This window comes from Plectropomus leopardus, chromosome 3, assembly GCF_026936395.1.
Source record: "Plectropomus leopardus strain MGB_pleo_1.0 chromosome 3, ASM2693639v1, whole genome shotgun sequence".
Lineage (NCBI taxonomy): Eukaryota > Metazoa > Chordata > Actinopteri > Perciformes > Serranidae > Plectropomus > Plectropomus leopardus.
Window position 1 is genome coordinate 24,152,881 of NC_142178.1, and position 23,963 is coordinate 24,176,843.

Here is a 23,963-nt window from a genome sequence, read left to right on the forward strand (position 1 = left end):
TATAAATAGGGTAATAAATGGGATAAATAGAATAAATAGTAAAGGGTGGTATGGATACGCTAAGATATAATAAGTAGAAAATATATTGTGCTACAAGTATTGAAAATAGTATACATCATCTACAGAATAAGCAGCTGGAGGTATGCTATGATATGAATGAAAATGTATAATTAAGTAATTTTTAGGTAAGTAATAAAACCTTAATAAAACACCTCTTGTGCTGTCATATTTATAATCACAAGCTCTATCTGACTATTCTTTTTTTGTTACTTTTGGCTACTTTACAATTAAATCGATTAATAAACACATTTATTGTACATGCAGATTGAACTTTCTAGACTATTCACTTTTGTTATTTAATAATTTAACATCTTATAGTAGAGTTATTCTTACAGCAGACCTACTTGGAAAACCAACACAGTGAGGCAAGTAAGTCCTGTGATAACATAGTTATTACATAGTTATTTTAGAGCTGTTGAAAACAATTTCACTTTATTATATGAATGTCTTAGATTGTTGGTTAAGTGTTTAAATTTTAGAAGATATTGCATTAAAATTTGCCAGTGGGCTTTTTTTCTGAATTAAGGCAAAACACATGGAATCAAAAATGAAATGTCAGATAAAATGAAAAAACACATAAGTAAATGGTATAACACCTAGTTTAAATTCCTTTAAATCTTTTAAAATTAATTTTGCAATTTGATTTTTACATGCAACTACCAATTCATCATTTAAAAACATAATAACACAAAGATATAATTGATTGGCTAGATTAATTATCATTTAATTAATATGTTTTAATTTGATGCATCAGTTAATAATATAATATTCAAAATCAAAATCAATAATAATGATAATATTAATAATAATAATGATAATAATAATAAGTATTTCTTTGCTTTTGACGCACTATTTTTTTTTTTAATCCAGCGTCTCCGAAAATTTTGTCAACATATCAAATGCATAATATGTATCAAAATGCATCAATAATGCCAAACAGTTCATAGCTGAAACTGTCAGGTTGATATGTAGCAGTGGATTACATGATTTATGACTGTTTTAGTTTCTCCACATGCCACCGAGCGTCACGGGCACCTTGTCCACGCCCAAGTCACGTGCAGATGAGCGGTGAGCCAATCCTGAGCGAGAACGGGAAACAGCTGACCGTGAACAACACACACACACGCACACGCACACACACACACAGCGCCGCCTTCTCCTGCAGGTGGTGGTGTGTAGTAGAGTCCTGCACGCAGCTCACAAACTCTGAGGACAGCTCTTCAATGAGGGCTGCAGTCTGCCTCTGGCTCTTTTGCGAGGTTAATGTTTTCTGGCAGCTCCGGTAAAAACAGGGACGTGGTGCGAGCTTTGTAGTGAGAAGGAGACCCGGACCGTCCAGCCCAAACCAGCCGCACAATGGCACCGTCTCTCATCCGAGCTTGCCGCAGTCTGGCTCTCTCGACGTGGTTATTGTCGTTCTGTTTCGTGCACTTGCTGTGTCTGGACTTCACGGTGGCAGAGAAGGAAGAGTGGTACACCGCTTTTGTCAACATCACCTATCTGGACCCCGTCACTTCGGAGGTCAAGACGGAGAAAACCGAGTGCGGTCGATATGGCGAGCAGTCACCCAAGAAGGAAGCCAGAGGTCTGGTGCTGGTGCCGTCCACCCTGCATGACAGACAGGCGTGCGACCCAAACGTCAGGTTCCCTCCTGTCCCGCACAACATCGCCTGGGTGGCGCTGGTGGCTGCGGGGAACTGCACATACCGAGAAAAGATCCGGAACGCTGCAAACCACAACGCCTCTGCAGTTGTCATCTACAATGTGGGCTCCAGCAGTGCCAACGACACCATAACAATGCCCCATCCAGGTAAGAGACCACCTGTCAGCCTCTGTTTTACATCACGATTCCTGCTCAGCCGTGTCATGGGCACACAGTGGTGGAATGTATCTAAGTACATATACTCAACTTAAGTACAAATTTGAGGTACTTGTACTTACTTTTAATGCCACTTTATACCTTTACTCTACTAAATTTCATAGGGGAATATTATACTTTTACTTAACTGCATTTAGTAGTAGTTCAAGTGTAATTCAAGTTAATTTGTCATATACATTAAAAAGTGCGGTGTACATTCAGTGCAATGAAATGCATTGTGCCCTGGCTCTCTCTCAGCCCTTCAAACATATAATTTGTAACACAAATAAAAACTGAGAATAAAATAGCAGCTTAATAAAAACAATAACAGCATACAATAAAACACAAGCAATGCAAAGCATCTTTCTGTTTTTTTTTCTCTCTCTCTCTCAAATATAAGTGCATTCTGATGATAATAATAATAATACATTTTATTTATGATAATTCTTACTTAATCTTACTTAAGTGACATTTTCAATGCAGGGCTTTTACTTTTAACTGATTATTTATAGTATAGTAATATGATAATATAGTGTGGTATCTGCACTTTCACTGAAGTAAAGGAACTGAATACTGCACACTTGACCAAGATTAATGGTCCCACAGCAGCTTTTGCATCTGTGGAATCGGTCCATTAATCAATTAGTTTCATGTTGAAGTAGAAATGTGAGCTAGATGTCCATGCACACTGATTATCACATGCCATCATGTCATAGATCTGCTGGATTTTCTGTCTTCGATCTTGCCGAAGTTTCTTCTCCAATGCGGAATTAAACATTAAAGGCTATGTGATGATACTGTTACATAAGAGATTTATTTTAACAGACTGAAATAAATTGTATGTATTCTCAATCAGAAGAAAAAGAATCACAATCTTGTGGAGAAGAAGAAAAACAACAAAGGTGAAGCACAGAGTAGCACAGAATAACTAGAAATTAGTCAGTCTTTTTAAAACAATGATAATGCATGCACAGACAGTTGAGCACAATGACACTTAAATAAGAATATCAAATATTTGTCATGTCACCGAGGGAGTTTACCTGCTGCACTCTAACTGTGCAGGGATAGTTGCCTAAAGGACATTTTTTTCATTAGTGTTCTGGATTTATTTCTTAGCAGTAAACAATAACAACATGTTCACAACAAACAGAGATGCTTGTCACAATATATGCCAAGAAGCCCAGAGACGGAAAACATGTTACTCCGGCCATTTGTTGAGCACAGTCTGTGTGAAACTAAGGAGTCCCAAGTTTTCTTAAAAACAGGAATTTTACAAAACAAAAGTAAAAAGGGAACCATTATAATCGAACGTACTATTTAAAATGTTGCAGACAAGCACAGACTGCAGACTCACAGGTCACTGACTCCTCAAGACAAAGCAGGAGAGCATCAAAAACCCATCTTTTGTCTTTAGGAACAGTCAGTACACCGCCAAAGCAAACATTTGAGCCCCGCTAATAGAGGAATAAACCATGTTTAAACAACACACCTTTTGACATAATCCATGCAAAAATGTCCTGAAAACACAGACCTCAGATCAGGTTCTTCTAAGGAGAGTCACATTTCCTTGCTTGTTTGCTGGAGGCAGTGCATGCTGATGCATAGATAATTGGACAAACACTTGGCTGTTTAGATAGCACCAAGCACAGTCATTTGTTTGCCATTAAATAAGATATGTAGGTCATAAACAAAAATGTGGTTTTGTTTTTATGTGCTGAATATGTTGAAGTAAAAGGATGCACAGTGGACATGCCCGTGTGCTCTGAGTTAGGGTGTCAACGGTATGAGACATTCACAGTGCAATAACCGTCTAAGAAAGTATCCCGGTGTCACAGTGTTGCAGAATTATTATTGTTATTATCAGTTACAGTGCGGTATATGAGGAGGAGGAGCAGGTCGTTCATTAATCGGAAGTTTGGAGGTTCCATTCTGGGCTTCTCCAGTCGACATGTATCCTTGTGCAAGATATTGAACCCCAAATTGCTCCCGATGGCTGTTCGATCAGTGTGTACGTGTGTGAGAATGGTTACTGAGCGCTTTGCCACTTTGTATGGTAGCTTCAGCCACCAGTGTGTGAATGTGTGTGTGAATGAAATTTATCTAACTATTTCATTCTTTGTGTTTACACTAGCGATATGTTGTTGCCTTGGAGCAGAAGGGTCAGATGGCTGAAGATAGATTACAGAAGTGGTATGTAGTGGTCAGGGATAAACACAACACAAAATGAACCACTGCTGCAATCTCTGCATGTAAATAATTAATGAAAACCCATGTGTTTTAGAAACACTATCACAAGATATATCACAATACACAAGTGTACTGATATATTCTTACACCCCAAACTTTCCTGTCACCATAATCCAAATGAGCCAAGATCTCCTTCAGTTATTACAGTTACTACTTTAACTCAAAGTAGTGAGTTTGACAGCCAGCAGCTAGTGGAGTGGCCAGTGTTGATTTACTGGAAAAGTCCCAGTTGAGATGAATACCTGCAAACAATATTCAGGGCTGAAGACCTTTGACATTGGTTAATGTTTTTATGTAACGTTAATATTGTCTTTAAAAGTCTGTAGAACATCAAAGATGAGATGGTAAAGCAAAGAGCTCTTTTTAGTAAAAATGCAAATACAACATACAACATTATCTATAATAAAGTATCAGTCCTCTATAAAGTACCCCCACCTCTGAAACCATAATTGTGTGCTTGCCTGTGGCGCCCCTGTAAGATCTTTGGGTGGGATTCAGAAGGAGCCCCACAATACGATAGAACTGCGATAACATATATTGCAATTTATTTACTTCTTTCAACTGCAAATTTTGTCAAACTTAGTCACCATCTGTTTTTGAATGCTATTTGCTCTTCGTCAACATGCATCTGCTGACACAGGAAGCTTGAATGCCGGCTCTTCTCTGGTGTCTCTGCTCTCCTGTAGTTCTTTAATATGTCTAGTTTCTCCAAACAGAGCAGGCTATCATTCGTAGATTTTGTACCTTCACAGTTTCATCTTGTTTAGTAATAGCTCTACAGCTGTCCTAGAGTTGGAATAAATCTTTTCTTTAAGCTTGCTAAGAAGGTTTTTGTTTCAAAGTTTAACTCTTGATGTCACCACAAACTGATTATCTGTGGAAACACTTGACTTGTATTTCCACTGGAAATGGGCTCTCAGCTTGATGCTAGTTTTCATAAAGGTGTGGCTGACCAGACCTCAACGCCTGTGTCAGACAACAACACAATGCCTGCAGGCTATTGGACAAAAGGATCTGTGCAGAAACAGATGTTCAAAATAAAAAGGCACCTAACACCTGATGACATAATGGTCGCGTTGATTCTAAGATGTTTTTAACCAAAAGCTCCGTTCGTACGGAGGTGTCACAGGCACCTGTCGTGATGAGCAGATCATTTAAATATCATGCAAAACCTCTAAAGTTTTTACTCAAACTCAGTGACTGGTCGTAGGAGTCAGTGGGAACCAAATTTTAAAAAACAAACTGAATCGTGGACTTGCATGAACCAGGTGACCACATACACAATTTCTCATGACACTGACAACATGGCTTGCCTGACTTCAAGCCATGACATGAATATAAACTGAGACACTTTACGAGACAGAGACGTCAGCCAGGAGAGGTGTCGTGACAAAGCTTTTAGCGGAGAGGAAGGTAACAAAGTGCAGTGACAAAGGAACAAGTCTTAATGTGTATGAACTGAATGTGAAGCTGACAAAGAGAGACTGGAGCACTTTCCTATCCAGAGCCAACACAGCTGGGCTGTAAAATCCACAGTTTCCAGAGCTTTCAAGGCCTGGCTTCATTTAACCCTTTCATCCCAAGACTGAGTGGCATCAGAGTCAATATACTGCCAGGTTTTTTTTTCACATCACTTTATTGTTTAGCTTAGCATAAAGACTGGAAACAAGGGGAAACAGCTAGCCTGGCTCTGTCCACTGGTATAAACATCATTACCTACCTGCACCTAGTCCGTTATTTTAATTTATATAAAGAGCCGTGCATTAGAGCATTAGAGTGGCAGGATATTATCATAACCATAACTTGACACCTGTCATTAACATTGAGGAGTCTCTATGAATGTTTTAACCTAATCACCAGAAAAAAGTAAGTAATTATGTAGCAGATATATTGAAACTTTATGTTTCTGTATGTTATAACATTTCTGATTTAAATGTGGTTAAGTTTAGGCACAAAAAAACCCTTGGTTATTGTTAGGAAATATCATGTTTGGGCTTTAAAAACACCGTTTTGGTGACACAGTCATGGCTTGAGAAGATGATGTCTCTGCTAAAAACAGCCACTTTCACTGGCACTATCCTGGCACTAAATGCAGTGATGGCTCTGGCAAAAGCAGCGGCTTACGTGGTATATTATCCCTGTGGAAACACAGTGTTATGTCGCTAAAACACACCCATGTTTGGTGTCTAAAAAGCTATGACTTGCTTTAACACAACTGGTTTTGTTGTTTGTTGGTCTGTAGCTCGGTAAGCATTTCAAGTAGGTAACACACAACCAGTATTTCCTCCATAAGCGTAATATGTATGAAATGTACAAATTTAACATATTGATGGTTTTCTTCCGGCAGCTGGGCTCAATGTTTATGACTGTTGTCAAAAAGTGTCATTCAGTCAATTACAACATTTTAATGCAAAGTGGACATTTTATGAGATGTCTTTGTATGACATGTTGACATTAAATAAGACAACATACTTGTCATTAACATGACATAGCAAGTTATTCATCAAGCTTAAAAAAACTATTTATCTCCATGTGTAAACATTACATTAGAAAGTCATATTTGATTGGTTTCGACATTAGCTGTACTGAGACCATCGTAATTGTGTCATGAAAAATTCCATTGACATCAAATACAGTGGTACAATTTGGACGTCATAGAAATGTCATTGAATTATATTATGCTGTCAAATGTTTTTAAATACTCTAGCAAAAGTTACAGGCGTTTTTCTTTTATTGTATTTGCACAGTAATGAATTTTGTACTTTGGAAAAAAACCTGTTGCCTGCTTGGATTACCTGTTCTTCCTCAAACAGAAGGTTCTGGCATAATCTTAGCGAGTACATTTTGTACTTAGAGAAAATGATTTGCCAGTGTAGTAACACTAAATGACATCTTTATGACACGTCCAGATTGTACCAATGTAGGTGACATCAAGAGAATTATTAATGACACAGTTATATTTGTCTTGTGACAGCTAATGTCAAAAGCACACATATATCACAGTTTAATGTTTTTTAATGAAAGAATAATTTATTTAATTTAATATTTGACGTTTTATAAGTGAACCCACTAATCTATAAATTGAGAGAATAACTGGCAGATTAATTGACAATAACTGTTAGTTGCAACCCTACAGCTGGCACTAATTCAGCTGACTGGTTGATGACACTAGTTGTTAAAACATTCATTCCCATATATGATTTAGACACTTTGTTGAGAATTTTATTGTCCACTATGTAAAAAGGTGCCTTTGGTTTTCTCATGCACAAAACAAAAGACAAAGCAATGTCACCTCAAGGTTTAATCGATTAATCCAGCATATAATCGACAATGAAAATAATTGTTAGTTGCAGGGCTAATGCATATCCCTTCAAATAAAGTGTAATAAAAAAAAAAACAAGTGTAAAAATGACTTTTTGCCATTTTGTGGGGGTTACATTTCAGACTATTTATTTGCCTCAGAGCACAAACTTCCTGGAATTTCCGCTGGTTTCCTGGCAACTGCTCAGCACCAATTAATAATTTAGGTGCGTTTCATTTTCACACTTCAATTTTTGCGTTGATTACCTTTTAGAGCTGCTGCTCTTCAGCGTCATGATTACAGAAGGCTACAGGTACGAATCTTAACTTGCAGCAAGAAGGCGTATTAACCAAAACTGTCAACCTTTTCCGTCAGTGACTCTGAAGCTTTTTCTGATGAACTTGCATGATTAAGCCACAGTGTGTAGTCTACTTTGTGTAACTGTCAGGTTCAGATTAGCACATGGTGGTTAATAAAGTGTTTACCAGTTAATTCTGTGGTAATCTCTGCCTCAGTGTTATCCTCTCTGCTGCAGACCAGAAGCCTGTTAAAGAAATTAAATTCCCAGCACTGAATAGGGCTGTGTCCACTGAATTAACCCATTCAGTATTAATCCCTCTTTTGCTTCTACATCTTGGGCACAAGTGGCTCTGAAAACAGTGCAGATCTTTTTCACAAGTTCAGCCTCAGTCTCAGACCTCCTCTTTTAGAAGCAGCTATTTTTGTCCACTCTGCGTCACAGTGAAGAGAAGAAGGAGATAAGAGTCAAGGCTTAGGGAAATCTTACATGCCTTGTTATGCCTTTCCTCATTTCTGCTGGCTGTGAAGCTGAAGATGGCCATACACAGACATTTTTTAAAGTCCACAGAGTCTTCTTGATATCATTTGCCTGTTGACATGAGATAATGTGGTTTATCTTGTGTTTACAGATGCAATTGTTACATCACAGTGATTTGCCCTGTGCACCATATGGTCATGCTGAATAAAACCATAAATCTGCAGGTCAGAAGCATGTGATCCAAGGTTACAAGGATGAAAAAAGAGGTTTACAAAACAGTTAGCATTTATAAAAATGCACTCTCAGGGAATCTTGAGAGTTAGCTTGTATGATTGGGGAAAATGGGAAATATGATCCACCTATTCTAACACATTAATTTCATAGACTCTGCTTACCTTATTTAAATTTCAAGTCAGTGAGAAAAATATAAGTAGAAACTTTAGCGGACTGACGGTCTAAATCAACAGTGGTGTTCAGCAGGGTATTACCGTCTGTTTGCTATCCAAACACAAGCTTGTGTTTTCTCCGTCATTGTTTGTAGCAGGGTTTGCTTTAGAAGCTCTAACATACAGAAACTCATTTTGAGGGAGCAGCCACCGTAATACAAGGATAAACCTTTGTGTTAACAGTGGAGATACTGCCAGCTGGATTACTGTGTGGTTGTGGATCTGGCTGTTTTTGGTACACATGAAGTGCTTTGTTCTCATTTTTCTACCATACTGGTTATAAGCTGTGAAATTAAGCATTTGTGTACTTATTAAGAATGTGGCTTTTGCCCTAATATATTTACTGTATTGTGTTCTGAAAAAAAAAATCACAACCAAATTATTCAGTTAAATTTCTTCAGGAATTTAAACTTTAATATTGTTCATATGCTGATTCTTGCATGTATGTGAACATAAACTAGTTTAAATAGACGTGATTTTAGTATGACTTCTCAACTCTGGCCGTATAAAATGCAGCAGCTGTGCAGATTTGACAACAAACCTGTTACATAAAGGGATTTATGAGCATGACAGCAAAAATATATTGCAGCTACATCCTGGAAATGAAGCGTATCTGTTCAATTCAAAGGCTTTAACTCCTCTGAAAAGCACAAAGCAGCATATTCTCTGTCAGTCTCAGTACCTCTGTGGCAGAATTACCCCAGAATATGATTTTAATATAACTCTGCAGATCTCTGTTAAGGTGCATTGAGGATTTGTATCTGGCAGGCTGCACGGAAGGAGCTGTTGGTGAGGGCAGGTTGAAAAAAGCCACTGTTTATAACTGATAGAGGGACCGGAGCACTGCAGCCACTGTGACACTGAGCTGCAGTCATAAACAGGCAGAATATGATGTAACAGTACTCAGACTGTTGATGCAGTTCCTGGAATCATCAACCTGCTGCTGTACGGCTGAGAGAGCAGAGGCTTGTTATTCCCTTATTGTGTCTAGAAACTGCAGAGTTGTTTAGAAGGACAGTTCACCACAAAGTACATTTAAAAATAACAACTCTCCTCTTACAGTGCTATTTATCAGTCGAGATTGTTTTGGGGACTGTTTGAGATTGTTTGCCTTCTTTCCAACATATCGGTACAAGATGACACTGGGTTTGGGGTGATCAAAACATCAAAAATAGAATTTTAAAAACTCAACAGCAAAGTCTCTTTCTAGAAATCATGATGCAGTTATTCAAGATAATCCACAGACATTTTTTGAGCAGTTTCATGTAAGAACTATATCATAGTGCTGATATCTCCAGCACTCTGCACCTCACACCAACACAATCAAGATTTATAAATGATGACTTTTATTTATTTTTTATATATTTTGCGGTGAACTGCCCCTTTAAACATTATTACCCATGTATCATTCTTTCATTACAGTCAAATGGACTTTACAGAATGGAGCCTGAACAATGCTGGATTTTTAGAGACAGATATTTGATATTGAAGAGTTAGAAATCAACATCCCGGCCAATTTTTGTCATACGGTTAAAAATGCAACCCCCCTACATTTCCTGTTTTCTTCACTGCAAACTCTCAAATATTAGCCATAGAGACAAACAATAATGGGCATTTATACCTTCTTTGGCTCTGTTTTATTGGCAAATATTTTATGTTTGTGCATGTGAGAGCTGAAATAATTAGCTAATTAACTAATTGACTTATCAACAAAAAAACTCAATTACTTCAATAATCTATATGCTGTTTAAGTCTAACTTGTCCAGCAAAAATGATTCACTTTTCACAGCCTTTCAGATGTGAGTATTTGCTTATTTTCTCTCTTTTGTATCATTGGAATCTGAATATTTTAAGAGTTTTAAAGTTTTATAAGATGAAACAAAACATTAAAGGGGAGTATTTTGGCTCTGGGAAGTTTTGATACACATTTAGGTAAAAAATCATCTTTAATGAACCTTTTATAACTGTATAAAAAGTTCCTAATATTTTATAAACTCTTGATATGGCACAGCCATTAACATTTCTGCAGCTGGTTGTCTGTTAGAGGCAGGAGGCAAAGCTTATCTGTCACGTTAGGGAACTGAACTGTTGAGAAGCATTAGCTGGGAAGCACCGTCTTAATACTGGGACCCCCCGATGGGAGTTTTTTCTATCATGCAAATCCTGCTCTGTAAACACCTCCTGGACATCTTTCAGGTGCAGAAGTTAAAAGAAGCTCCATGACTATGTAATGCAAAAGCCTTCATCATGTACGACTAGCAGAGCAACAGACGGTTGCTTGCAGGAAGCTTTTGACAAACAGTAAAGCTTTAGTTGTTCTTTCACATCTAAGCTCCTGGCAAACTGAGTTTGAACACCTGCTCTGCTTTAAGGCACAACTCTTTATTTGCCAGGGTTGGATGTTGGATATCTTGCTACGTACTGTGTAAAAATTATATTAGATTTCTCGTCAGTATTTGTATTTTCCTTTATTTTTTAAGGAACTAAGGCTCTATGCTATAATATCATTAAGCATTAGTATAGTATAGTTATTGTAATTGTTGGTTTAGTATGATGCCAGGTATATTTCATATTGTAAAAAGAGTTAGAGTAAAGAGATTTAGCCTAAGCCTACAGCTACATTTTTCTAAGTTTTTTTTTTTTTTAGTTATTGCCTTTTTGTTCCTGTTTTGCCCAATTCCAAACAATAACCACATTTCAGATTGCTTAAATTAGATATTTTCTTTTTGTCTTTTCAGTTTTCATTTATTGTAAATTTTAACATTATCAGGACTGCACACAACTACAGTTTTAATCATGCATTGATCAAAGGATTATTTTTAATTAACTGATTAGTTGTTTTTCCTATTGACTGTCAGAAAATGATTAAAATTTCCCAGCCCAAGATGATGTCTTTAAATGTTTGTTTTGTCCAACTAAAACCCAAATATATTCAGTTTAATTTCATGTTTAACAAAAGAAAAAATATCAAACTCTCACATATGAAAAGCTAGAACCAGCAAATGTTTGGTATTTTGGGTAAAACGAAAAAAAGACAAACAATGCAGATAATTATTTACCAATTGACTAATCGATTAATCAACTAATTGTTGCAGCCGTAAACATGCCGTAAAAATTATATTACAGACTTATTTGCACCTCAAAACAACTTATTAGTTAACTTTTAAATGATATTTTCTAAAAAATCGTAAATCTTGGTAAGTACTTTTTCCAAGCTTTCTACACTCAAGATATAATTCTTAGGGGAGAAAAAATACACTCTTTATGATAATTTAATGAAAGTGAGTGTTTTTTTTTTGTCTAAAAACATGTTTAAAGATATCTAAAATATCCACCATGTGTTGTTAGTGTGTCATAGTAGAGGTTAGTAGAATTCCCAGATACAATACTGAGGACGAGACTTTAGTGTCTTGTGTTGCAGCTATGGACTTGATTGATCTTGTAAAGGCTTAGGTGTGTTGTTTGTGTGTGCAGGTACAGGCGACATTGTGGCCATCATGATCCCAGAGCCTAAAGGTCGTGAGATTGTGGCCCTGCTGGAGCAGAAAATCATGGTCACGTTGTACATCACCATAGGAACCCGCAACCTGCAGAAGTATGTGAGCAGAACGTCAGTAGTGTTTGTCTCCATCTCCTTCATCGTCCTCATGATCATCTCCCTCGCCTGGCTCGTCTTCTACTACATCCAGAGGTTCCGCTACGCTAATGCACGAGACCGCAACCAGGTATGAGTGTGTGCACTTTATTTAATCAGAGTAGGACTCCATGACCTGATGTGTTTCCACCTGAAATGGTTATAGACAGTTCTGTTGTCTTAGTCTTGACATTGGCCCGTGCATTTTTCCATCTGGTGTCGGCTCTGAAAAGCTGTAAGGAGAGGCCAGAATTAGCCTGACAGCTGGCCGAACAGAGACATGGCGAACCAGTGAACCATCAAGCAACTCAGCTCTTCGGCCCTCTGAGCCGACTTTGCAAATACTCACTGTTGCCCTCTCTTTATTATGAATGGCCGCCCCTGACGCTCTTGTGACGTCTGCAATGGCCATTCATCATTGTGCTTGTTATGATAGGAGCCGGTGCCGTGACAACCATTGTTTGCATTTTCACTTTGAATTATGTTGATTTATGTTCAGCCATATTGAATAAATCTGCTCTCATTTCATTTCCAAGGCGGCCTAGTAAGGTCGTGATTCCTCTCTCCTGTCAGCTCTCTGAACCTGTCGCCGATACTTTTGTGAATGACATGATTTCATATGTTTAAAGTCACATTGTATTACAGGTAACTAGTGGTGTACAGTTTGTTCCCTTGATCTGTTTCAAGATTTCTAGTCATTGTGGTTCACAGGTTGTTTTTTTTCTTAAGTTCTATTTATTGATATTTTCCAAATAGAACAGATAGAAAACACAATAACATTATATCATACAAAAGCGATGAAAGAAAGTAGTGCAAGTAGTAAGCAAAGTAGAAAAACATACCCAGACCAAGACTAAGGACATAAAATGAATATATAATGAAATGAAATTTTAAAAATATATGTAAAAGAATTTATAACAACATATAACACTAAAATATTAAGTTGTTTGTCATTCTGCTGCTCGTTACATCACAATTTATATGTTGCTTTAATAGCTTATCAATAATTCAGGCGTATCTGGGAAGTCCAGCTCAGGTATATACCTGAAAAAAAGGTTCCTCATCTTGCAAAATTTCCTCAGGAAGCCCAATAACACACCCAAACCTTTCCAGTTTGACAAAGTAAGGACTTCTTTTATTGACAGGGTGTGTGAAAGAGATATTGGAGATATCCACTTGAGTCATACAAAGCATCTGGCAAATTGTTGTGGAAGTTTTCCTCTTAATATAAAAAATCAATTTTCCAGTTCACGTATTTTGTAACTGTGGTTCAGTAGTGGTGTTTGTGCACAGTAGGTGATATTGGCTCTCCTTTACTATTTTCACACAAATGTGAAAATGTGAAATCGAGTCTCCAACCTGCAAATGATGCTTGATCTTGTGAAATTATATGTTGGCTCACATTCACATAAAGGTAGGCTTGCAAAGTAAAACATTTATTCCAAGATTGTTTTGAGCTGATGTAGATCAGCAGAAATCAGCAGAATTTACAGTACATTAACAGACCAGTGAGATACTGCATCCTGCTGAGTCAAAGGCTGTAATTTCCACTATTAAAAACCCAATGGCCGTGTCAGTAATACATTTTTTTTATATCTGCAGAGACGTTTGGGAGATGCTGCCAAAAAGGCCATCAGTAAGCTGCAAGTACGCACCATTAAGAAAGGAGACAAGGTAAATGATGTTCCCCACTCTGCAAACAGAAACATCTCAAATAAACTTCAAAGCATGTTTGGCAATACAGTGAGTTTAAAAGTATTCATACATTTACAAAAATTTGTAAATCCAATTGGAGTAGGCCTGTCATGATAATTATGTTAATGACGAATCGAGGTGAGGGAAAAATTATCATGTGTTGTGTACATAAATTGTACGATTTTTTACATGCATGTTTGTTTGGATAAAAATGTCACCAACATTCTAGCCAACATGATGCATTGCAGATAGCTGTGGCTGAAGGCTTTTATGTTTTCAGGTTGTCTCTCCATCCCATTCTCATAAACACAGTATCCCAAAGATACCATGAGGAAATTTCCTTCAAATTTGGCACAAACACCCACATGGACTCAATAATAAACTGATTAGATTTAGGTTGTCAAAGATCAAGGTCACTGTGACCTAACAAATCAAACCTAACAATGTTTTTGGCCACAACTCATGAATTCATACGATAAATTTGACAAAATTTCACACAAATGTCTAATATTATGAGGAAGAGATGACATTATATATCCAGTATTTTAAAGGTCATCTTCATAATAATGCGAATAATAATGATGTGAACTGTAAGTCCAACTAGAGTAGTTTGCGGAGGCACGCAACCACTAGGCAGTAATTCTCATTTTATTAATGTTTCAAGTATTTTTCTTTTTGCTCTTTGAAAGGATGCACTTGCATTATTATGCTATTATATTATCATTATATCAGTGGCATAAAACAAATGACAATAATATTGTTAATTGCAACTATTTCTGTGACAACACATCGTCCATCAAAAACAGTTATCAAGACAGACATAACTTGGAGGACATGACTTGGATTTTATTTGGTGTGTATTTAACAATTAATTGGTCTTTTTGTGTATTTCTGTGTGTTCTGTGTTTTAGGAGACTGAGTCAGACTTTGATAACTGTGCCGTTTGCATTGAAGGTTATAAGCCGAACGATGTCGTGAGGATATTACCGTGCAGGTGAGCTTTGTGTGCTGGATCTTTGTCATACATACTGCAACTTAAAAATAGATGTCTCTATTTTGTGAAGGCATGCATACACACACCATAGCTGCCAATATTTACACATTTCCCTGTGCATTGCATTCAAGCAGTCATTTGTTTTCAAATGTTTTACTTTGTGCGCTGCCTTCTTGCTCGGTCAGGCATATTTTCCATAAGCACTGTGTAGACCCGTGGCTACAAGACCACCGGACGTGTCCCATGTGCAAAATGAACATCCTCAAAGCTTTGGGAATCCCAGTAAGGATCTTTTGATTTATTTTGGTAACATTTGCCTCATGCATATTGACTAGACAAGACTAATCTAAATCTAAAGTGCAATATATAAAAGAAATGACAACTCATAGCATGCATGAGACTGTCTCTAAAGACAAAATGTTTGGCACCTTCCAGCTCAACGCAGACTGTTCAGATGAAGTTCCTCCAGACTATGAAGCGTCTGTCGGGGGTCCACCCACCAACCCCATCAGCGGGGCGAGTGACATCACAGTTAATGAGAGCTCGGTGGTTCTGGATCCAGCCGGAAGAGCAATAGGCCTGCAGCAGCTCCATCCTGATGAAGAGACAGAACTTCAGGCAGGGGACAGCCACATCATTGCCAGCAGTAAGTACAGACACACATTTAATGTAGAGGTAATGACCTGACAGTCAGCAAAAAAAAATTTGACGCATAACTTCCCAGCTGAGAAGTTGGGACATTCAATTTTAATCCAGACAGTTATCACCACCCGCTCTTCAGTATGCCTGTTTCTTTCTCTCTATTATTTAACACAGTGAGGCTACAACCTTTGACTGTTGGCTGATTTCCGCTGTGCTAGGAAATATTTTGAGAGTAAAACTCTGCAAAAAGAAACAGATGAAATAAGCTTTTTTGTCCCTCATCCACCAGAGGAAACCAGCTTTTAACAGTGTGCTGGTTCTGTTTTTATTCCCCTTTGTAGGGCTGCGTTGTTTATTCTGAGACCTAAATCAGGCCAGCAGCCACCTGGTCAGTGTTCCCCAATTCAGATCCTCCTGAGTAGGACAGGATGGTAATCATAGTGCTCCCTTTCAAGAAAGCTGCAGCCTAACCCACATACACTCAAATATTTGTTATGTTAGAGAACATTGTACATTTTAGCACCTTATGCAAACGCCTAAGGGCTGTTACTTTAACTAACCACTGTTAAACATCTGCTAGCTATCAGAGCTTTATAGTGTGAGTACATGTGTACGCTCACGTGTTCTCCATTTAGCAGCTGGAGCCAAAACAGTTTCCCAGAACTGACATGTAGCCAGAGTTTTAAAAGGTTAAAGTCACATGTTTTCATAACACCTTTTCTACGGCTGGATGAAGGAATAAACAGAGGAGTGGTTTTTATGTTTTTTTTATTAGTTTTATTTATACATAAAGAACAAAAAAAGGACAAAAACATTTATCCCTAGAAGATAAAGGTTTCATTTTTGTGCCAAATCAGTTGATACATGCAACAAGAAATTCAGCTATTTATGGATAATAATACCACTCTGTCCTGGAAGTTTTACAAATTGCCCCTGGTCAGTCCAGCTTGATGTAATTACAGCTCCCAGTGGTTTAATTGTTGTTCCTGCTGTTTTTTTGACCACTCAGAGGTCTGGTTACTGTCAGCGAAGGGTTTATACTTAAACCTTTATACAGTGTTTGAAAGAGAAGATGAAGCGTCTGAAAAACGGGTGCCAAAGTCCTGCAGCTCAGCACGTCAGACTGGCTCCAACACTTGTACACTTTCTGCTTCCAGGCACAAACAGAGTCCACACACACACACACACACACACACAGTGACTGAATAAGAGACTCACTCCTGACAACCAATAGTGAGCCAAATGTACATTTTGCTTTTCACTCCCTGCTTATGTATTTCTTTACTGCAATTCTTCTTAATGTCAGTTTAAAATGCACATTAAAGGAAACACTACTTCGATCCAACATAATGTCCCCACTGCAATATTTAGAACACTGTGTTTAGATGGTTTTAGTGGGTTCGTTCTCAAATAGTTGGATTTTTTTTTTAAAGAGAGACTTATTTTAAGGACTTTTTGAGGTCAACTACAGTTATTATACTGTTAGATGGTGTTATTCATAAGTGTTAAGAACATAAGTATTTAAGTATTCATCATACTGTGTTTTGAAAGATTATTGAATTTGCTATTTTGTATTGACCTTGTATTGACCTGCCATTGGTGGGGAACGATGAAACTATTTGATAACCAATTTGTTTTTTCAGTCATTTTTTTAACAAACATTTACTGGCTCCAGCTTTTCAAATCTGAAGTTCTTTTGGTTTTGCTTTGTCTTTTCTGACAGTGAACTAAATATATTTTTGGATTTAGGTTGTTGGCTCTGTCTGTAAAGGTTCTGTATGCGACAAGATACTGTTTTCTGGTGAAAATATAGTGGAGTAATGGTGTCCTGAGTGGAGAATGAAGCTACTGGCCGCTCCTTTGCACTGCACTCATATGTTGCCTACTGCTGATATCAGGGCGGCATTGTTACAGAAGCGTGGTGTCCACCCTTCAGTTGCCCCCCTCGTTAACTCCGTTGGCTCTGTTGGCACTGTTGGCATTGTTTAGTGCTGTTTATAGAGTTAGCACCGTTAGCTACTGGCTGTTGACTCAGCCATCTCCTTGTTAAGAAGTTGTGCAGACTTATATGCTTTGAATATCACACAGAGCCCCTTCAGCTGGTCAGAACATTGTTTTGAAGACATCTCTTTGGGATGTGGGAAATGTTAGGGATGCTTTATGACATTTTTTTTACTTTACAGTTAGTCAATACATTAAGATAATGATCTTTAGTTGCAGCCTGTTATTAAGTTTTAGCTTTAACACCATGTGAATAATGTGCTCTGAACTGCATCATATTTTACATGTTAGCACTGCTTAGAGCAAAAATATGAGTCTGATATTAATTCAGCTAAATACTGAACATTAAAAAAGTACATCATTGTGATAAAGTACTTTCCAATTTGCCTTTTAGAGATTATTCTTCAAGGCACTCAGAAGCTGCTAGCAAAAAGAGTAATGTTTACTTTTGTGAGCTTGACAAGCTGTAGATCAGTTCCCCACAAGCAGGTTTTCACCTCGAGACTAATTAGTATGTAAATTAGATGTGATTTGTCGTATGTCACAGCTCTATTGAGCCGAGGCAGACGATGTCAACGACAGGCAGTTAGCATGAGATGAACAAGCCGATCTGTCAGGATTTCTGCTGCTGAGAGCTGGCAGTGATGGAGGGTCGATTGTGTTGTGTCTTCAGCCTGAATAATGAACGCTGTCGTTAATGGTATTGCAGCTATCATTCTTTCCCGAGTCAGCCACTAACTCGCTGTGTGCTGCAATCAGGGTCCCAGAGACAGACCTGATTTATGGCTGGGATGAGGGAAAATCTATTTAAGTGTCAATGAAAGGCATTAACCTAAAGAATTCAAACTTCTTTAAAGGGCTATAAAATGATGTCCCTGTTCAGAGATACTGGTATAACTGCATCGTGAGTCATGAATTACATCTCTCTTTTTGCCTTCAGGTGAGCACCAGCCGCCGCTCAGCAGTGATTCAGACACTTCAATCATCAATGGCGTGGAGGTAGGCATGTCTGAAGTAGAGCTATCCACAGAGCAGGAGCGTGATCGGGCCAAATCTTGAGCTAAAAGCTGAAAAAAAAGTAATAAATCACCAGGAAAAGGAGGACAAAAGCAGGACAAATTGACCAGGGGGGCCCCCAGAGATTCGCCACATCTTTGGCTCCTGGAGGAGGTGACTTCTTAGAGGATGGACAAATGAGCAATACAACATCGCAGCACAAAAATACACCCAAATCTGTCTTTACTGGCCGAGTCGTCCCTGCATCTGTGGATGTGTTGCTTGCTCGTTTTCTAGTCGTCACACCTCACCATTTTGTTGGTTCGACTGTCATGACGACCAGACAGCCAATCACAGCTCTCACACTGTGGTGGCCCAGTTTTTGTCACATGTTTCACATCCTTAAAGCTAGCAACTGAAGCACACATACAGTAACTGCTGAGATGATGGAGTTGGTTTCTCTTCACTCTGGCACCCTAAACCTGCTGCTGGACACAATATGAGCACAAGAGCAGCAGGACCTCCGCACCGCCAGATTGCAGCTTTAATTAATGTTAAAATATGTGCAGATTGTTTCTTGGTACGAGATCACTGCCAACATATTCCAGGAGTTTAACTGATATAATGGATACATAGCACGTACAGAGTCTCTCACAGCTGGTGTGAATTCCAACCAGCAGTTTTTCAACTTCAGACTTGGGCACACGTTAATATCCGTCGAAAACTTGAAGCGTAGGTCTTTCAATTAATTTTGTCATTTAATGAGTCTAAATATGTATGCACACATTATGCTGTAATTTTTGAATTTCTAATTGTAAGACTTTCTGTTGTTTTTTTTGTGAGACCTTCATTTGTACCTTTAACTGAACCTTCCTGTTGTCCAGAGGAAAAAAACAAACACATGGTAGATGTTTCTGTCCTCATATTTGACAATCATAGCTTGTCACAAGCAGTTTGAAGTGATGTCACCCACTGCCCTACTGAAACTGCTGCTGATTTACAAGTTATCACAACACATGGCGCCGGTGATCACTCGCTGCTGTCTGTCTGCAGGGATGTGTTCATATCTGGGTTCACGCTGCTGCTAAACACAGCTGGCAGTAGCAGTTGTCACTACCAAAATCTGGCAGTGTGCTCATATTCTAGACAAACTTCCTACACTTGTCAAGCCAGCCAAGATGAATACAAGTGTTTGTGCCAAGATTGTCAGTAGTGTTTCAGAAACTGTAGTTATTTTTCATGCACATTGATCCCCCTGCCTGTTAAACAGGCAATGGATCTGTTTGTTATATGACACCGAAACATGAGGACGTGGAGTTGGATGGCGTATGTCAGTTTATAGAGGGACTGTTTTGTGGAAAAGGAGGGAGCTATGCATTGCCAGGCATGGTCAGAGTTCATTTTAGGAATTTGATGCTCCAAGCATGGGATTTTTAGGGCATGAAGAGCTTACAGCATGAAAATGTTTACAGTTGTGAAATAATTGAAAAGTTTCGTGTAGACTACATCCACACCAAGCTGGCAAATTCTGGAAAACAACATGCATTCAGCCTGTTGTTTTCTGGAGCTGCAGGAAAACAGAGATATTTGTTATTCTTCGTCTTTGATCAGCAAACAAAATTGCATCATAGCCAACATGTGCTGAGGAATGAGTTACACAGACGCGTACTTTGCTTACTCTAACTTTTCAAATAGTGGACGGGGCTACACCTCAGCTGCACAGGGTATTGGGCCTTTATTCAAAGCAGGCTTATATTAATTAATGTCCTTTGCTCTTCGTAAAATACAACACATTTTTGTTACAAATATTACAGAAGCACATTAGCACGCTGCAGTCGGAACGACCATCTGAGGAGCACGTGAATGCACCACTGGTCTTGGCAGGTAGATGTTTCAACTCGAGTCCCCGCTCATGTAGTCAGTGCTGCTGCAGCACTAAGTTACAACATGTCACAAATCCATGAGCACTCAGACAACAGGCTGACCTGGTACATACCAGACACTAAAAAGAGTCACTCAAAAAGAAATTTTTCCCCATCACCATTATTTACCCTGTTATTTTTCCCCTGTATTTGGGGCGGGCCTTTATTGTTATTGTGCCCGTGGTCATTATTTGATTGCTGGCCTTCAGTGTCAGTTGGCTGAACCTCTGTTTAGTCCTATACTAATCCCTTTGATCACCATCAGTGTGAGATTTAAAAACATAAATTGAAGTTGATGAACATCTGTGGGATCTTCAGTATCAACATTTAAAATGAGTTGCTGGTAGTGACACGCTTACAGAGAATCATCACTTGAATCTGCAGAAAAACACCAAAACAAAGGAAAAGAAGGTGCTTTTTTAAATGTAGCGGGCTTAGTGTGGACGTACTCTTAGACTCCCGTGCTGATGCTGCGGACTGTTATTCACATTCACTATCTTTAGCAGCATGTAGTTGAATTAATTCTTCTGCTTTTCCTTTTGTTGTTCTGTTTTCATCCCGTCACTCACCCTTTATAACCTTTTCAGTAAAGTCCTGTTGAACTAGATCAGTATAGGATCTAATACTCGATCGAATCTGTTTCCAGTCACATTCCTGTAAAACTTGCACACTGAAGAAGCACACACTCCCCTGACTGAGTCATTGGAGCCAGTGGAATTTAACTGGGAGTTTTTCACTTCCAGTCATTGTTTCCATTATGTCCTGCAGCCACCTGGGACTCTTATATAACACACACATGTGCACACTCCCCTGTTTGGGTCAATCATTGAAGGATTATTGAATATATGGGCAAATGTTTCATGAATGTGTTGGTTTTTGGAGGGACTTACTTAAAGTGTTTTTCGAGACTGTTCTTGGCTGTAGCTGCTTGATACTTACAGACTCTACGTTTTATGTGTGTTGCATCACACAGAGAGTCTACTAAACGTGTGGTAGCATTATATAAGCTTTCATGAATGTAGATTTACATACACTATAAATTAGACAATGCAATGGAAATAGTCGTTTAGTTAAAAAGCCTTGTTTACCTCTACTATACATGTTCTTTGTTGTAGATATGAAGCTGGAGGATGATTGTGATTCTTGCCAGCACATTATAGACACAGATGTTTACTGCCAGCCTAATCTGGACCTTTAAGCCTCTGAACGTCACATCAGCTCACAGGGATAATGAGACAGCACAATACACAAGATAACACAGAAACACCCAACAACATCAATATCTGTTTGATATCCTCATCTTTCTTTACATGCTTTAAATTTACAGGTCTTTCTCCTGTCATCTTGTCTCCACCTGACACACAAAAACAACAAACATCATCTCCGTCTGACTGTTTGGTCGAAATAGCAACAAGACAAAGCAAAGCACATCTGTTTTTAGTGCCAGATCACTTGATTCTGGCTCTACTGCCTAATAAAACGAGTTTAGTAAAGCTGGATTTAAACGTATTTTTACAGAGAACTCAATGTGATTAAGCTAAAATGTAATTTCTCAGTTTTGTCTGTTTGTAACAACCTTTATGTTGGAATAAATAGAACTTAAAGGGATTATCAGACACAAAAGACTTTGGTGCACTTCATGTACAGAAACAGCATTCAGTGTACTTATGAAGAAACTCAAGATTTTCGTCCCTAATTGTATTTGCAACTTTGTGTAACACGTAATTTTAGGCTGTGTTCCTCATAATTTCCAACAAGTTTCATGGAAAGAACTGCAGTATGTGTGTATTTGGTGCTAATGTGGGGAATGTCCTTAAAAGAAAAGTTTCCAAAGATTTTTTTTTGCACACATATAAAACCGCAAAAAATCCAGATAGTGGAAAAACTTAGGAAAGGTTTAAGAGACACAAACAGACATTCCCTTAACTTATAGACAAAAAAATACTAACAGTAAGTAAAAAATAAAAATATCAAAACTAGCATAATTAAGAAAACAACAAAAAAATAAATGACAACAAGGCAGAGCAGAAAAACTAACCAACAATAATCAAAGAAAAATGAAGAGATAGGCCTACATAAAACACAACGCAGAGAGAAGACAACAAATGTGTGAACTGAATTTTCAGTTTATTTATTTCTTTATCTGAGAGCAACCGTGGTTATTGATCAAAAGGAAAGAAAAAAAATAAGCCAGATGTGGAAAAGGGCTCCATAAAAATGGAATAAGACAACATATTTTCTAAAATTCTTATACACAACTTACTAAATATGCACAAAACAGTACAACACATATCCACTAATTAATTTCACAGTTGAAATACGAGTTAATTAAATCTGTATTAAAGAAAAAGAAAAAAAGACACTAGTACAAGCAGTTGCCAACCTTTTTTAAAATATTTTTTCATCAATTAATCTGCTGTGCTATGACTAAAAGTCTCTCAATGTAACACTAGCAATTAATTGTAAGTAATTAATTAAATAAATGTACTACCTGAACACTCATTATTTTCCACATAATTAGTAATAATTTGTGGCCTTTCAGGTAAGTACTTAATTATTCTCACATCACAAAGCTTGACCCAGCATAGTTTAATTATTGGTAGTTAATCAAAGCTATCATGCATTTTATTTCTCGTCATATGTTCTCTTCTGTTTGTGTAAACTCTCTTATATTGCACTCTAACCCTCCAGTGAATGAGGAGAGACTTTACTGAATGACTTGAGAAAGTCTTTTTTTTTAAATGTAGAGGGCTACAGTATTGAACATAGCACACGAGTCAGCTGATACTTATTCTGTAATGTTGTGAACTTTAATCTGTACTATTGTGTGTATGTGGGGCGAGGATCAATATATTGTACACTATACCCAGCAGAAATAACAGCGTTGCTATTTTGTAATATAAAAAAATTGTATGTATGATCAGCTGTGTCTCTGTCTTTTTCTTTTACCATGATGCAGGTGTAAGAAAGTCTCTGAATGTTATTTATATAACTTAAAGGGTTTTTTTAATGGCATATTTCATGTTCAACCTGTTCTGAGTTCATAGATACCAGTTACCAGATTTTGCTCCTTGGAGTTTCTGAGTAACAGACATTTTCTTAAGATATATTTGTTTTTCTCTTAAAGTATGGACAAACAGTAGTCCCATGTACCCCATGACTAAATATAGATTATCAAGAAAAAACACTTTTTATCCAAACAGTTTGACCAGTTTTGAACATTTCTTTAGACTTGTGTGTGCTTTGGTAAGCCCAAAGACAGATCACAAATACGTTTTGATAATGTCAGTGCGCTACCTCAAGGTGGCGCCACCCACCCTTTATCTGAGTTAAAGGGTGAAACCATAGACTGTATGTAAAGATATCTTTATATACAGTCTATGGGTACA

General features: G+C 37.8%; 1 protein-coding gene across 1 annotated transcript; it reads left to right on the top strand.

Annotated features, from left to right (window-relative positions):
- Positions 1-932: 932 nt before the first annotated feature.
- On the top strand, positions 933-23,494 carry rnf150a (ring finger protein 150a). The gene is made up of 7 exons (XM_042485122.2): positions 933-1,870; positions 12,165-12,415; positions 13,927-13,998; positions 14,931-15,013; positions 15,199-15,295; positions 15,449-15,659; positions 18,597-23,494. Exons 1-7 carry the CDS (start codon positions 1,417-1,419, stop codon positions 18,713-18,715), a joined length of 1,287 nt encoding a protein of 428 aa, XP_042341056.1. The 5' UTR covers positions 933-1,416; the 3' UTR covers positions 18,716-23,494.
- Positions 23,495-23,963: the final 469 nt, after the last annotated feature.